This window comes from Lactuca saligna, chromosome 9 (genome assembly GCF_052625555.1).
Source record: "Lactuca saligna cultivar CGN05327 chromosome 9, ASM5262555v1, whole genome shotgun sequence".
Lineage (NCBI taxonomy): Eukaryota > Viridiplantae > Streptophyta > Magnoliopsida > Asterales > Asteraceae > Lactuca > Lactuca saligna.
In genome coordinates, this window is record NC_136425.1 from 25,100,082 (window position 1) to 25,117,217 (window position 17,136).

General features: G+C 31.6%; 1 protein-coding gene and 1 non-coding gene across 5 annotated transcripts; both read right to left on the bottom strand.

Moving 5' to 3' along the window:
* Nucleotides 1-721: 721 nt before the first annotated feature.
* On the bottom strand, nt 722-1,949 carry LOC145013873 (uncharacterized). 4 transcript variants are annotated; one of them, XM_078972222.1, is made up of 3 exons: nt 1,860-1,949; nt 1,438-1,560; nt 722-1,278 (listed from the first exon to the last, which is right to left on the bottom strand). In XM_078972222.1, the coding sequence occupies exons 2-3, from the start codon at nt 1,469-1,471 to the stop codon at nt 914-916; spliced, it is 399 nt and encodes a 132-aa protein (XP_078828348.1). In that variant the 5' UTR covers nt 1,472-1,560; nt 1,860-1,949; the 3' UTR covers nt 722-913. The 4 variants fall into 4 exon arrangements, with proteins under 4 accessions (XP_078828348.1, XP_078828347.1, XP_078828345.1 ...); XM_078972221.1 differs by having other exon boundaries at nt 1,438-1,791; nt 1,860-1,945; XM_078972219.1 differs by having other exon boundaries at nt 1,438-1,797; nt 1,860-1,917.
* Nucleotides 1,950-3,074: 1,125 nt separating this feature from the next.
* Nucleotides 3,075-3,177, bottom strand: LOC145018978 (U6 spliceosomal RNA). The gene has a single exon (XR_013667300.1). It is a non-coding gene; the product is annotated as a U6 spliceosomal RNA (small nuclear RNA).
* Between the last annotated feature and the right edge of the window lie 13,959 nt (nt 3,178-17,136).

Genomic DNA, 17,136 nt, shown 5'->3' on the forward strand with positions numbered 1-17,136 from the left:
TAAACGAATGAGATATACCTGTGTTAATATTTTCACATAATACAAAGTACAAAAACATTTTCAGTTTTGATATCCCGACTTCGGAGGACTGTAAATCATTGAATGTTAAACCAAAAATGACAAAATTATAGTCTAAACTCATGCACAAACTGTAAACTAGAAGTTGAAAAAAAACCACATGTCAATCCGACTTCAAACGAATTAGATATGCATGCTTTAAAACTTTCACCGAATACAAAAAAACTAAAAAACTAAAAACTTTCAGCTTTGGTATCTCAACTTTTGAGGACTGTAAGTCAATGAATATTAAACTAAAAATGAAAAATTTATAGTCTAGAGTCATGTACAAACTCTAAACTACATGTTGGAAAAAACCGTATGTCAATTGGAGTTGAAACGAATAAGATATACATCTTGTAAACGTTTCACAAAAAGTGGTTCCGGCCCTAAAAGTGGTTCCGGTTCCAAAAACCGGTTCCAGATTTTAGACCCGATTTACCCGGACCCAATGGACCCAAACCCGGATTACCCGGAACCCGGAACCGGACCCGGTTCTATATATTCCGGTTCTAACGGGTCCGGTTCCGGTTCGGTTCCGATTCCGGTCCGGTTTTCCGGTTCTAAATCTCATCCCTATTATGAGCATAAAGATTCGTATTCGTCTTTTGAAGACTTTTTTTTTTTTTTTTTTTTTGAGATAATCAAATTCTAATTAAAAGTATTTTCAAATAAGAGTTGATATATTGGATATAAAGAAACATCGTTAGCTACAAAGATCCGTGCTTGCTATCCGTCCATGATCATTAGTATAGAAAACATTCATCGACAACTACATCGCCAAACATTCAAGTTTCCATTTTCCAATATGACATAAATGCGTCCACGGAAGAAGCACCAAAAGGACCAACCGCAATTACTCTTTCACGTCTTTCCAGCCGAGCCCTGGTCTGCAAATCTCCTTTTGTGGCTCTTCATAATCTCTGGCATCACGTAACGAAGCTTCAAAGTCGGTGGAATCACTTGCAACAGGAAGAAAATTACTTATGTCGTCTCTAGCACCAAACCCACCTGCCCGCATTACATCATCAGCTGAGATTGAAGCCTCCATATTCACATCACCACCACCGGAATCCATTGCTACATTTCCCTCCTCCTCACCTGTATCAGCTTTGTTTCCCTGAACAGTGTCTGTAGAGGAATAACATTTTCCGTCACCGGCCAAAACCCTCTCCTGTTTAACAGGTTCCGAAGTCTCATTTTTTGTGCCGGCTTGGCGACCTGTGAAAATTTACTATGTTTAGATTAGAGAATGAATCTGGTAGCGAAGGGCAATGGGTTGGTATCTCACAAGGATCAAAGCAAAGACAAAATTTAGGAGATTACGAGCAAGGATTTGATTCATAAGTAATTGTTAGAAATTGATATAAGAATATGTACCGTCAACTATGCTGACTGAGTCAATCTCCATCATAAAGCAGAAGTTGTACCACGAGATAAGCCGGAATATCTCTTTACAGTTACAGACTTCACCAATTGTTGTGAAAACAACTCTGAAAACGACTGAAAAATGTATATAGCAACAATTATTATAAACAATAGAAGCTCAAACAAGGAAGTTAGAAGATTCTTCGATTTACTCCAATTGGTGGAATTTGATGATGAATTGAAGTAGAAACTCAAAGAGTGCAGGATTTCATCGAGTCTGTTGAAGTAGGTAGAAACTCAGAAAGTTTGGAGGTATGGTGAATTAGATTTAGGGTTCCTAATTTGAACGGCTGATGAATCGCAAATCTACAACTAATAAATTCATATGTAAGAAGATTATGAAAGGGGAAATAGAGTTAGGGTTAAAGATTTACCTGCCGATAAGTTGCTCCTCTGCTTCCGATCTCAATCATCTCATGCTCCTCTTTATAGTGTCCGTTTATACTTTATACCATACTCATGCGTGGCCACGTGTACAAGAAATCAAACACGTGTATATATTGAGGCTATGGGATAGATTGACAATGGATTAAATTCAGCATTAAAACGTTGGTTGATAAAAAAACATTAGTCGTATCAACTAATGTTTTAACTTTTATACTTTTCTATTTAACGATTAATATCCAGTCAAATACCTAGAGTATTTCCAATGGTTAAGGGATAATGATTAATGGTTAAAGGATAATGATTTAGAAGGGTAAAAAAGTTTATAGTTTGTTAGTATTAGATTACTAAGGTTTTTTTTTTTTTTTTTTCATATTAGATCAATATAGTTGTTATTACCGTTTTAGAAATAATCATTTTAACCGGTAAAAAAGATTATTTCTAAACGGTAATAACAATCATATTGGTCTAATACGCATAAAAAAACCTTAGTGACCTAATATGAACAAACTGGAAACCTAGTCATTAACCTTAATTATTTAGAAAACATGCTTACTAATCAATGTGATTGATTTGTTTGACTGAAAATAGTTGCTTCCATGTAAACTTATCTCACAACCCTTCCAGAACTTCTAAGTCCAAAACTCATATGATTGATGATCTTCATTACATAAATATGCAACATTTTATCAATAACTTCTTTTTTCATTTAAATGTTTACATGAACACGTCCATATGTACAAATACAATCTCACTTTGATACATCCTATCAATGTCTACATTTGATAACGAATGGAAATGTAAAACCAATAGAGACTTGCAGAGTATGCTTGTTATCAATTATTTTATAAAAAGCAAAACCACAACATGAACTAAGAAACTAAAGTTGCAAAATTAATTAAAAATCAGCACATAAACAAACACATACATACTATATACAACAAATAAACGGAAGTTTATAAAGCATGAAACTTAGTGACAGGAAAAGTAAAAAACTTAAAGGAGACTTTATAAAAAGAAAGATCACCCTTACTTGCCACGAGTGGTTGAAGACATCAACAAGAAGATCAATCTAACCATGGAATCCACACGTGTCTGATCATGACTTCAGTAGATGAACTACCAAAAGCGTAAGAATTGCAATTGAAGTCTATTAGCATTTGAAAATGGAATTAGGGTTCTAGAGAAGACGACGAAGGGTTTAAAAAAAATTGGACCACTTCTCGATTTGTGTTTGTCATCCTTGCGCAGGGGCCATGCTAATCTTCTCTGTATCGTTCCACTTTTATCGGATGTCCCCAAAGGGACGACCATAGATGAAGAGCTTCGTCATATAGAAAAGTAGCAGGTTATATGGGACGACACGAGTTCTAAACGAACCAGTTTACTGTTGATGGTCATATATTCTCAATGTCTTTAAATTTAGGGTTAATGACTTAGGAGGGTAATTAGGTTTCCATTTTGTCCGTATTAGGCCACTAAGGTTTTTTTTGTGCGTATTAGACCAATATGGTTGTTATTACCATTTACAAATAGTCATTTTTACCGGTTAAAACCGGTAAAAGAACTATTTCTAAACGGTAATAACAACCATATTAGTCTAATACGCAAAAAAAAAAAAATAATAAAAAAAAAATAAACATTAGTGATCTAATACGGACAAACTAGAAACCTAATTACCCTCTTAAATCATTATCCCATGGTTAAGTCATAACATGACTTAAAGCTTTTGCCACGTCATCATTTTAATAACTTAACCTATAATTAAATAATCACTCCAATGGTTAACCTCTTTGAATATCTTTTTTTATAAAAATTTAACTAATTTATCCACATCTATCTAAAATGTTCTATAAAACCCTTTTATTTAATTATTTGTTTTTTAAACACACGTTTTATTTTAATTTTATTAACAATATTAGAATACATTGTTTCAAACTAGAAAATATATTACAACATATCGTTCGGAAAAATAATACGAAAAAACTATTATGAAATAGTGATAAAAAATATTGAAAAAAAAATTATAATCATTATAATTTTTTATTTCATAAAAAGAAATGTCATTAGATATTCAATATAAATAATTAACTAGTAAATAAATAAATAAATAAAAGATTTAAAAGTAAAATATATTAGGAATGTAAATGAAATATAACTAAAGTATGAGGGGGTTAAGTGACAAAGTATAGAAGTATATTGACCACTCAATCATACATACTTATAAAGCTAACATTTTTCCTTAAACCTCATGCATTTGAAACCCCCATAAAAATTTGCAAACACCTCATGCATTTGAAACCTCATATTTTAATGAATATCCCTCAAAAGTCTCTTAATAATGATTAACAATTCAAAGGTTTTATAACTTATATAATATATTTAATAAATAATTAGTGATACTCTACTATAAAAAGGTCAATCTTTTTTAGTAGACACATAAATACAAATCACATACAAAATTTATAAAGAAAACAAGTTTAAAGTTTTTTGTGTTGGTTTGAGGGATTTGAACAATTTTTCGAGCCATTTTATTATGTTGAAGTTTTTAATTTGTAAGTTTGTTATATACTAATTCATTTTTGTATGTTCTTGATTTAAGTATTCTTTTAAGAATATCATTGTATGTTGTGGTTGCAATTTTAATGTAAATTAGATTAGATTCATGTTATCGATCATATGTTATGGAAGGTAATATATATATATATATATATATATATATATATATATATATATATATATATACTAGTTTATAACCCGTGAAAACCACGGTTATAAAACTAATTAAATTTTTATATTAAAAAATCAAATTTATTAATCAATTATTTTAAATAAATTATTACTTAAGAAATAATTTTTAGTTATATAAAAGGAATTATAATCAATGATTTAAATCAATGTGTGAAGTTATATCACCTTATAATCTATATTAATTTTATTTTATTTTTCAATCTAATGTTATTAATTTAATATAATTAAAGTGAGAAAATTAAATTTTAGAAATTTAAAATGAGGAATCAATTATTAATTTAATGTAATTAGAGGTTTAAATTTTGAAATTTGAAATGGATAATTAATAGATTGACAAGTGGCATGATAGGTGATATGTAACATTAATGAGGAGTCCTAATTGTATGACACTTGTCAATAGAAGATAAAACTTATTCTTTTATTAGAATAGGGATATATATATATATATATATATATATATATATATATATATATATACATATATATATATATATATATATATATATATATATAATTTTTAATTAACTATTGTATACATGTTTGTATGTTCATGTTGCTTCAAAACAATAATTAATTAAAAATCATGGATATGTCATATTATCCATATTATCTATGTAAGCATTTTTTTTAAATGCGAATTGTCTATCTTATCACTTTATATTTTAGTATATGTTTAACATTTTGATTATAATAATAAGTGTTTTTTAAAAGTTTCTTTCACTTATTAATAATAACAAGAGGTTTTAAAATTAAGCAATAATTATAAATAATAAAATCAAATTACATGGATATGTCATATTATCCATGCAAGTCTCTTTTGAAATGCAAATTGTCTATCTTATCACTTTATTATTTAGTGTATGTTTCACATTTTAATAATAATATTAAGTGTTTCTTAAAAGTCTTCTTTAACTTATTATTAATAATAAGTGGTTTAAAATTAATGAATAACAATTTTAAATGATAATAACATCAAATTATAAATTACATTTAGCTATAAATAAATTGTATTTTAAATGGACATCATTATTGAAATTAGAAAATGATCGCATAAGTAAAATATATTTAATCAATAATAATAATTGTTAGAAACAAAACTAAATAGATAATTATATTTAATTCTATTAATGAGGAATGTGGGTTGGTGTCAATGAATATTATTGTTCAAAATAATATAGAATATATATATATATATATATATATATATATATATATATATATATATATATATATATATAAATTAATGTAAAAATATTATCTCAAAGTTAATGTCAATAACATAACCATTTTAAACATATATATATATATATATATATATTTCAATATTTTAACAATATATTTTTAATCCTCACTGCGCAACGCACAAGAATTCGTCTAGTATATATATATTGAGTGGTCAATAGAAAAAAGCAAATAAGTTTTAACCTCCAATGGTAATAAGCTATAAAACAAATAAAGGTCAATAATAATACCCTATAAAAAAAGTTATCATTGGAGATGCTCTTATAAGAGTGAGCACAACAACTTCCATACTTGGCCTATATGTTACAAAATTTGTCAAAACTAGTTATCTTATTCAATTTGTTATATGTATCAACAAACTAGCAATGTTGGTCAAATACAATGACATGTAAAAACAATGCATTGCATACAAGTAAAGTAATTGAAAAAATGGTTATTTTTGGAAGATTGGGAGATTAAAACCCTTACCTTTCATATCTATAATTTTTTATATTTTTAATAGGTTAAAACTCATGTACAATGTTAAAATGGACAAAATAAACTTTCCCAACATCTTCATTTCTTATGTCATTTGATGATCAAGAAACAGAAAGTTTTCAAGATACTTACAAACCAAAACTCACTACACAAAACCTAATATACTCTCTTAACAAATCACTCATCCTAATATATTACAACCAAAGAACTGATCTAAATAGAGACTTTGAACATTACAGATGAACAAAAACCAGAGATATGAAGTTAGAGAATGAGAAAGCCCTAATAAAGAAACCCTAATGCTTTGATCTGGTAAACGACTTAATGAATGAAGAGTTCTTCACTCTCTCTCTCTCTCTCTCTCTCTCTCTCTCTCTCTCTCTCTCTTCCTTTATACTTCATATACATGTATACGAATATAACCCAAACAATAACCTACCCAAGTTCACGACCCACGTGTTTACCCTGCAATTTATCTTAACAACCAAAATAATATATTTTGAACACAAAACACCCTTTATCAAAAAATAATTTCCATTTTCATCCAATAAATATGAGATTGTAAATATATATTATTTTCAACATCCCCCCTCAATCGAAATATTTATTTTTCATTCTTAAAAACATCAATACGACCCATTTTGTTAGACAAAATTTCATGTTGTTCTATGCTCAAAGATTTAGTAAGAATATCAGCATTCTGTTCAGAAGAATTTATCCCAACCAATTTTAAAACTCCATTAGAAATTTTTTCCATAACAAAATGTTGATCGATTTCAAAATGTTTTGTCCTTTCAAGAAACACAAGATTAAGAGCTAACTTAATTGTTGAATCATTGTCACAAAAAACAGAAACAGGAATAAGACTTTTAACTTCTAGTTCAAACAAAATCTTCAAAACCCAAATTATCTCACAAGTAATAGAGCCAAGAGCTCTATACTCAGATTCAGTAGAAGACCTATAAACAATAGATTTTTTCTTACTCTTCCATGAAATCAAACAATTGTTAAAATAAACCATGTAACAAAAAACCCTGTTAATTCAAATATATATGACTTATTTATTGCAACTCCTTTTCCAGGACTACTTTTTAAATATCTTAGCAACCTGAATGCAATTTTCAAATGAGGTTTTCTAGGTTTATACATAAACTGACTAAGTACCTGAACAACATAAGAAATATCAGGCCTGGTAACTGTAAGATATATGAGATTACCAATAAGCTTTTGAAACTCTTTTATTATCCAACAACTCATTTCCTTTATCAGCCTCACATGTACTTATTATAAAATTTGTTTCTAAGGGTGTACTTACAAGTTTACAACCAAGCATACCATATTCATGCAACAACTCCAAACAATACTTTCTTTGATTTAAACACAAGCCATTATCAAAATTTACCACCTCTATTCCTAGAAAATATTTAAGAATTCCAAGATCCTTAATCAAAAATTAACTTTTCATAAAATCTTCAACCCTTTTCAATTTAGTTTCACTACTTCCAATTAATATAATATCATCCACATATACTAATAACACAGTTATTGAACCCTCAAATTTCCTAACAAATAGAGAATAATCACTTATACTTTTTTGAAAACCAAACATAAACAAAGATGCAGAAAAAGTTTTTCATTCCATTTCCTAGGAGCTTGCTTTAAGCCATATAATGACTTAGGAAGCTTACATACCCTAGATTCATTAGCAGAATAATAACCAGGAGGAAGAGACATATACACATCCTCTGTGAGATCACCGTAAAGAAACACATTATTTATATCTAATTGATATAAAGGCAAAGACTTATGCATAGACAATGAAATAATAATGCGCATAGTGACAATTTTTGCAACTGGAGAAAAAGTTTCTTCAAAATCTATACCCTCTCTTTGATTATATCTTTTAGCAACTAAACGTGCTTTATACCTTTCTACTTTTCCATTTGACTTATATTTAATTTTAAAAACCCATTTGCATCCAATTGGTTTTCTGGTTTTAGGTAATTCAATTATTTCCCATGTATGATTACGATGAAGTGCTTCAATTTCTTCATTCATTGCCTTAACCCAATTTGGATTAGACAAAGCTTCATTGTAATCCTTAGGTTCAATAGATTTATTGAGATTAGAAATAAAACATTTAGTTTCAGTATCAAGACAAGCATAGTTAATTGACCTTTCAATACCATATTTATATTTCCCTTCAACAAGATAATCAACAAATTTAACTGGCATATGTGACTCACGCCTAGATCTAGAAGCACCTAAAGACTGCTCTACAGAGGGTGTTAAGGGTGAATGACTACTTTCCTCAGACACACTTAAGGAAGAAGGAACATAACCAACAGTAGGAGGCACAATTGCCTTGCCACTTCGGTTGATGGTCTCACTAGAGCTGACATCATCCAAATTAAGGGCTGCATCAGCACCATCTAACTGGGACTCTACTCTCAGCTCATCAATATTAATAGAATCATTAAAATATTCATTTGTGTCAAAAACATCATAGGAAAAAAGATCACTAGGGCCAGAATTATCTAAAGTTATCAACATTAGTTGATTTTTACTTGTAAGGAAAAACGGACTCATAAAAATTTACATCCCTAGATACAAAAGAAGTGTTAGTATCCAGACTAAGAAGTTTATAAGCCTTTTTATCAGAAGAATATCCTAATAAAACACATTTCTCAGCATGTTCAGAAAACTTATCAGTAACATTTTGTTTAAAAGCAAAACATACACAATCAAAAACCCTTAAATGATCAAAACTAGGAGCTCTTTTGAAAACAAGTTCATAGGGAGACAAGTCATTTAAGACAGAAGTAGACATCCTATTTATCAATAATACCAAAGTTTAGACTGCATCTCCCCAATACTTAATAGGAACTCCTGATCGAAACATAATAGATCGTGCTACATTGAGAATATGTCTATGCTTTCTCTCTACAACTCTATTTTGTTGTGGAGTGTAAATAGGGGTGCAAACGATCCAAGCCGAGCCCGATCCTGACCAGGCTCGCCTCGGACTCATTTAAGTTATATGAGGCTCGAGCTTTCTTTTACTAAGCTCGGCTCAAGCTCGTAAAGAGTTATACAAGCTCGGATCAGGCTCGAGCTCGGCTCGTTTTTCGTTTAATGTGCCTAAATAAGCTTAAGTGCGGCTCAAGCTCGTTAAGAAGCTCGTTTACTAAAGAAACAAAAAACCTAGTCTAACACATACTAGATATAACTGTGAACCTAACTACAAGGATCAACACAAAAGGAGAAGAGTACCTTTCACAAATCGTCGTCGAAACCAAAACGTCAAGTGACTGACAAACATCAGGATCAAGAAACAAGAGCCTTACAACTCTGATACCATGTTAAAATGGACAAAATAAACTTTCCCAACATCTTCATTTCTCATACCATTTGATGATCAAGAAACAGAAGGGTTTCAAGATACTTACAAACCAAAACTCACTACACAAAACCTAATCTACTCTCTTAACAAATCACTCATCCTAATCTATTATAACCAAAGAACTGATCTAAACACAGAATTTGAACGTTACAGATGAACAAAAACAAGAGAGATGAAGTTAGAGAATGAGAAAACCCTAACAGAGAAACCCTAATGTTTTGATCGGGTAAACGATTGAATGAATGAAGAGTTCTTCACTCTCTCTCTCTTCCTTTATACTTCAGATACATGGATACGGATATAACCCGAACAATAACCTACCCGAGTTCATGACCCGCGTGTTAACCCTGCAATTTATCTTAACAACCAAAAGAATATATTTTGAACACAAAACACCCTTTATCAAAAAATAAGTTCCATTTTCATCCAATAAATATGAGATTGTAAATATATATTATTTTCAACATACTACATGATTGAGAAATTAAAATAATGTGGATATTAACAAAAACATAGTCATTATAATAAATTTATAAACACTTCTTTTATACAACATTCAAATACAACCACTTATTTGTTCCAGGATTCCTAAATATAAAATGTTCTCTAATCTGTATCGACTATTTTTCAATTACATAATTCTTCTCTACTATTTTTCAAACTCCTGAACATCCTCAATCAATTTAAAAGATAGTTTCCAACAAACTATGAGAAGATCAGAAAAAATGCATTACATTTTTTAGGGGTGAGAAAACGGATCGAATCGTCTCGAACCGGCCCAAAATCAATTTGGAACCGGAACCGGAATTGATGATTCAAGAGGATTGTAACGTTCCGAATTTTTATAACAAATTATATCGAAGGATGAAGGATGGTTCGATCAATTATTATATAATCACAAGAAATATAAGGGTCTTGGTTTGTTTTCTAAGTAAATAAATAAAAAGAATCATGAGATTTTATTATATCTCAAAAGATCATAATCAAAAATAAATAAATATTGGGTTTAATTAAAAAGGGTCACATAATAAAGAAAGACTAAATTGCACAAATGGTCTCTGTGGTTTGCGCAAAATTGTTACTTTGGTCCAAAAAGGTTTGGACAAACACCAAAGGTCCAAAGTTTTCATTTTGTTGTTTGTTTAGTCTAATCTATTCTGTTTTTTTTTTCTTCAAAATGATGGATTTGCCCCTGTTAATATGATTTTCTTTATTTTATTAATTGTTTTTTTCATTTTTTCATATTTAAAAAAATAAAAAATATATAAATAAATAAATATAAATCTCTCTCTCTCCCTCCCTCCCTCTCTCTCCAAATACCCACTTCTTCTTCATGAAAATTGTCCAGATGAACAATAAAAACACCAAGAACAGATTGTTGAACTCGTCGATTCTCAATGGAGATGGAGAAAAGAGAACGAGAAATCATATCTAGGGTTAGTTTCTCCATCTGTTTTTAGATATGTTCATCTTCTCCATCTATTTTTATATATGTTTGTGTTCTTCAACACTGTTAGGATCGGTTTACCACACCACCCCCCTTCTCAGTTCCAACCACACCCTCCAGTACCACGATAAATCTTCAACATATGATCTATAGACCACAATCAACCACCAAAAGCAATCAACGACCACCGTCTCCGGTACCACGAGTGAAGTTCGCTTAGGGCACGTCGTTACAAGAGCATGTCGATCCTTGGACTCAAGACAACAAACCACTTATTTCTAACGCCAATGTTGTGAAATCCCTAATTTATTTTTGTAAAAACTGGGACTGTCAATCGAAGCTATTCCTCCATTAGGATTTCAAAACGAAGCTCCCGCAACAAAAACCTAACCCTAAAGTTTAAGGCGGCGACACATAGATTGAAGCTAGGGTTTCAGATTAATTGAAGAACATGCGCAACGATTTTTCATTTTGATTTTGGAGATTTTGCTTCAATTGAATGTGGACTCATGGATTTGGTTTGACCCCTTTTCACTCCTGTCACCGACCCTTTCATTTTTGGTGTATCATCTGGTTTAAATGGCGATAAATGAAACAATCTTGGAATTTGGTGTCTGAACAAGACGAGGGTGAGGATTGAAAGCAAAGTTCCGCATGGGGGAACTGGGTGACCTGAATGATAGCAACCTTTGAGATAGAGTTTTCGGACTGGTGGGAATTGATTATGGTTTTTTGTAGGTAATGGCAATTTTCAAAACCTGTCGGAGGTTGGTGATGGCAGAGACGATAGGGGCTAAAGGTGGAGCTAAAGGCAGTGGTGGCTAACGGTGATGATGATAGTTGAGTCGACAATGAAGGGTTCTTGAGAGCCATGAAGAACAAATGAAGGTATGAGAAATAGTGGAGAGAGAGAGAGATAGAGAGAGAGAGATTTATTTTTTAAAATCTAAAAATCAGAAAAAACAATTAAGAAATAAAATCATATTAACAGGGGCAAATCCGTCATTTTGAAAAAATCAGAACTAATTGGACTAAAAAAGCAACAAAATGAAAACTTTGTACCTCTGGTGCTAATCCAAACATTTTTGGACCAAAGTGACAATTTTGAGCAAACCACAGGGACCATTTGTGCAGTTTAGTCACAAAGAAATGATATTGGATTCTAAAATCGTTTAGCCCACAAAGACAAAATTGTACGCATGGTTCCTGTGTTTAGCTGAAATTGTCACTTTGGTCCAAAAAAATTTGAACTAGCACCAAATGTCCAAACTTTTCATTTTGTTGTGAGTTTTGTCCAATATTGTTTGAACTTTTTTGAGTAAATTACACGGATCATCCCTTGTGTAGGTGTCAAAATGCACGTTCGGTCCCTATTTTCAAAATTTAACTCGGATCATCCCTCATTTTAATTAAAACTTGCAGAATCCATCCGTCCAGACATAAAAAGATTATTTTGCTCTTAATAATTTATTTTTTAATTTTTTTAATTTTTTTATTTCTTTTATATTAAAAAGGAAAAGAAAAAAAAAAACTATTTCTACCCACCCCTTCCCTTTTCCCAATTTTCTTTCCCTCTTTCTCACCCACCTCCGACAACCAACAACTCCTACTCTCAGCTCAGCTCCTCATCATCCTCCTCCCTTTTCCGGTGAGGTTAAGAATAACTCCTTTTTCTCTTACTCTATTTTCTGGTCGCCAAAGAAGAGAACTAGTGATATCATTAGCATCTACCACCTACCCGCTATTCTCTTTCAACCTCTCTTCTTTGCTTCTTGTTCATAAACTAATACTGACGGTGACAACACCACCTCCCCTACCCCTGATTCAAGGGTCGTCACCAATTGCTGATGAACCTAAGGATCCATCAACACCGAACCTAACATCAACATATATGGTAGAAGGAGATATCACACCTACAACACCAGATCTTAAAATGCGAGATGATGAAATTGATTCCAAGAAATCGATAGGATGGATTGGGAAGTTACATCAATGGGAAATCGATTGGGTTTAGGTATTGCTAGTGCTTACTCCATCTCCACCCTCTCTATGTCCATCATTAAACTATATTGCAGGTTTTGAAAAAGGTCCGATTTGGAAATCGAAATTGTGCTAGTTCAATACTATGAGAGCGACAAGAGAGACAGAGAGATATGAGTGATTTTAGATTTTTGCAGGGGCGTTTTTGGAACCATTTTTAAAAACCTCTGATTTTGCAGGTTTTCAAGAACCTCTGATTTTGCAGGTTTTCAAGAAGAGAACGAAAAGAGAGACGAAGAGATATGAGTGATTTTTGATGTCTTGAACTATTTCGATTTCAAATTGATTTTCATTTTGAGTTTCATTTTTGAAGCGGTTTTGGGATTTCTAAAATGGTTTTCAATTTCTATAATCATTTGGGTTACACGTTTCAGATTTTTTTATATTTGATTTTCGATTTCTGGAACTGGAGGTGGAAGGGTGCAAATCGGGGGTAGCCGAAGAAGATGACCAGAGTAGAGAAGAGAAGAGCATATCGGGAGTGGAAGAGAATGGGTGGGTGGGGTGGGTTTGGAATTTATTTTTTTCTTTTTCAAAAAATATAGAATAGTTTAAAAATAAACTAAAAGTAAAATAATAAAGGAATTATAGTCATTTTATATTTGACAAATGATGAAATGTGCAAACTTAAATTAATGAGGGATGAAACGTGCAACTTTTAACCAAACGAGGGACGGTCCGAGTTAATTTTTTAAAATAGGGACCTAACGTGCCTTTTGGCACCTGCATGAAGGACGATTCGTGTAATTTACTCATTTTTTTATTACAACAATTAAAAATAAAAGAAAAATAAAATACTCTCTCTCTCTATCTCTCTCTCTCTCTCCCTCTCTCTCTCTCTCTTAAAGTTTGTAACACCATCTTCTTTCTCTTCCGGTCAACTGTCCACCCAGCGCAAAAAAAAAAAAAACACAGTAGAATCACCGATGCACCACCACTTGCAGGAAGATGAAAACTATCGATACAACACCGTCAGTCGCCGTCGTCACCACCATCAACCACCGTCGTCGTCTCCACAACAACCACTATCATACAACCTTTAAGAACGCAACCACCAACATCTTCTTCATGCCTTATTATCTTCGTTATTGGATCTGGAACGTCACCCTCTACCTTCTCCGATATCGTCTATCGGAAACTATAAGTTGTAGTCTTCGCTACTAGGGCTTTCATAAATCTCCACCTCCAACGTAGGAAGCCACCACCGAAAACCCTAGCTCTGGTGAAATAGGACAGTGATTTCAGATCGCCGCCCTTCTCTCCATCTCTTTAAGATATGATAACCCTTCTATCCCCCTCTCGTAGATCCGAAAACCCTGTAAACCCACCTCTATGATGTGTCGTAGATCCAAAAACCATGTAAACCCACCTCGGTGAGGACACCAGTGATGGTTGTTGCAAAGAAATGGGTATTTCAATACAACTCGGATTCACTCTGTAATACTTTACACTTTTGTTCCATTACATGAACTCAAGTAAAAAATTTAAACCGGAAGTGCTCAAACGAAGTGGGTTTTCTGAGAAGTTCATTACTTGAATCTTTATACAGATCGATGGTAGATGGATATGGAGGTTCAATTAGGTTTTTTGTTTATGTGTACGTGTGTGTGAGTGAGAGTTTTTTGTTTGGTTGAAAGCTTTGAGCCTTGAAGTTGGTGTAACTATCTTTGAAGAGCAATTAAGAACATGAAAGTTCTTTAGGTATGGTGTTTGATCTGAAAACTATTGATGATGACGATTGTTTGGTGTTTATCAAAGTGATACATGAGCTCCTAACTGAATTTCTGGTTCGATGCATTCTAGGTTATCCAAACAATAATAAAAAAAAAACTTAAATTTGTGCTTTTGTTGAAAAAAAAAACATGTGAATAACAATAAATTTTAGTGGAAGCTGGACATTTGATCTAAAAAGATGAGGGTGGAATGAAGAATGAGTGTTTGTTGAATTCCAGATACGAAAGTCTATTGATGGGGTGGGGAGTATTTTTCTTTTTTTTTTTTTCTTTTTTTTTAATTCTTTTTAATTGTTGTAATAAAAAAAAATTAAAATATTAAATAATAAGGGGCAAAATAGTCTTTAAAAAAAGTTCAAACAAAATCGGACCAAACTCACAACAAAATGAAAAGTTTAGCTAACCATAGGGACCATTTGTGCAGTTTAGTCTAGTCGCCCACAAAACATTTAGCCCAAAAGATGATTTGATCCAAAAATACACAAATGGAAAATAAATAAAAGTTGAGGGGCATATATGAAAGTTGGTCGTATGAGACTTATATAATATATGAATTTATTTAAAAGAAAAAACTAAATATAAAATTCTAAATATTTAAGAAGTTTGAATTTATAAGAAAAATAAAAAAATATATTGAATTGTAAAAATTAAAATGTTTTTTTTTTTTAAATTTAAACAAATAATTTAGATAAATAAATAAAAAAAATTAACATTTAATTTAGTAATTTTGAAATTAAAAAGGAAAGTTCATTGAGAAAAATAATATATATTTATTATTGCATTTAAATACTATGTAGAATTAATAAAATAAAAAACTATAAAATAATATGTGAAATAAAAATTAATTCAAAATAATTATAAAATTATATTTGACAAATGAATAAAATTTGATAAGTGGGAAAAAAAATCTAATTTCATTTATTATTTATTTCATTTATTATTACTCAGAGTAGATGTTTAAACTGGACCTGGAAAGGAGAAAGAAATCAATTCTTGTGTACGTGAAATTGTGGGTGCTTGTGCGATTCAATCAGAGACAAGAGATAGAACCAGAGGGAGAAAGAGAAAGAAAAAGGTCGATGAGGGATGGGGTTAAGAGAAAAAGAATGCGGAAGGAGTACATCAGCCATGGCAGCTCCGCCACTGTGGGCGGCAGTGGTGATCCACGGAGGCGACTGATAGACCTAGTTTGAGATGGTCAATCTCCAGAAGACAACGAGGAAGGAAAAGAAGACTAGTTGGGGCAATATTCTTTGTACATTAATTGAATGTAAATTGCTGTTGGGAATCAAAAACCTTCTCAACAAAAGGTATTATCAAACCTTCATACCAAACAATTGCAACTAATTTTCCTATCATGCATTTTATTTACTGCAACAATTAAGGGAAACGTGGCCTACTTCTAATGCATGCATAACAAATGGAAAAGAGTGTGCTCTGGATTCAGTCCATCCGTCCCCGAATTTAGCTCCAACCTTTGACTATCCGTAGGTGTTCTTTGGACCCCAAGGATTGAGCTTTCAAATGCATATCAAAATTAGATTTCTGTGTCTTGAAGCCTATTATGTAATGCCCTTAAGAACATAAAAGAAGCAAGCAAATGTGGTTACGAGTAGGCATTCACTTCGTTAACATTATGTTTAGTCAAGTCTGTCATACGATAGGGCTGTTGTGTAGATGGTTAAAAAGATGATGTATAATTACTACTGGAAATAAGTTTATACAAATATGGAAGAAAGCAATGAAATTTGCTACATTTATATATGTAAGCTAAAGAATACTTGGAAAATGTTTAGAAAGTTTATAACCTATAAATAATCAATTGAAATGCCAAGTTAGTTCAATTTGACAGCTTTGACTTTTTAGAGGAGTCAAATATTAAGAATAAAAGTGGGATTACTTGGTGTACATTCAATATATGTTAAAATTGAGTTTGGACTCAAGAAATACCTTTGGTAATGAGTTAGAAACATAAAAGAAGCAAATAGTTTGAACTCTCGAGTTTGGTAAAAGTAATTTAGTAAAAGTGGACAACGTTGATTTTTGGTAAAGTCATACTCTACACAAGAATGAGAATTTCAAGTCTATGATTAGGAAGCTAGTTAAAGTTTGCTATTGGGACATGTATATGATATTACTTGATGATGCTAAGTTTAAGATGCAAGTGTTTGGTT

What these genes read in the sequence shown, in the direction of transcription:
- LOC145013873 (XM_078972222.1), bottom strand. Translation starts at nt 1,471, where the DNA reads ATGATGGAGATTGACTCAGTCAGCATAGTTGACG. An exon ending in CTCAGTCAGCATAGTTGACG is followed by an intron (nt 1,279 to 1,437) that starts GTACATATTCTT and finishes AAATTTTCACAG; the next exon opens with GTCGCCAAGCCGGCACAAAA.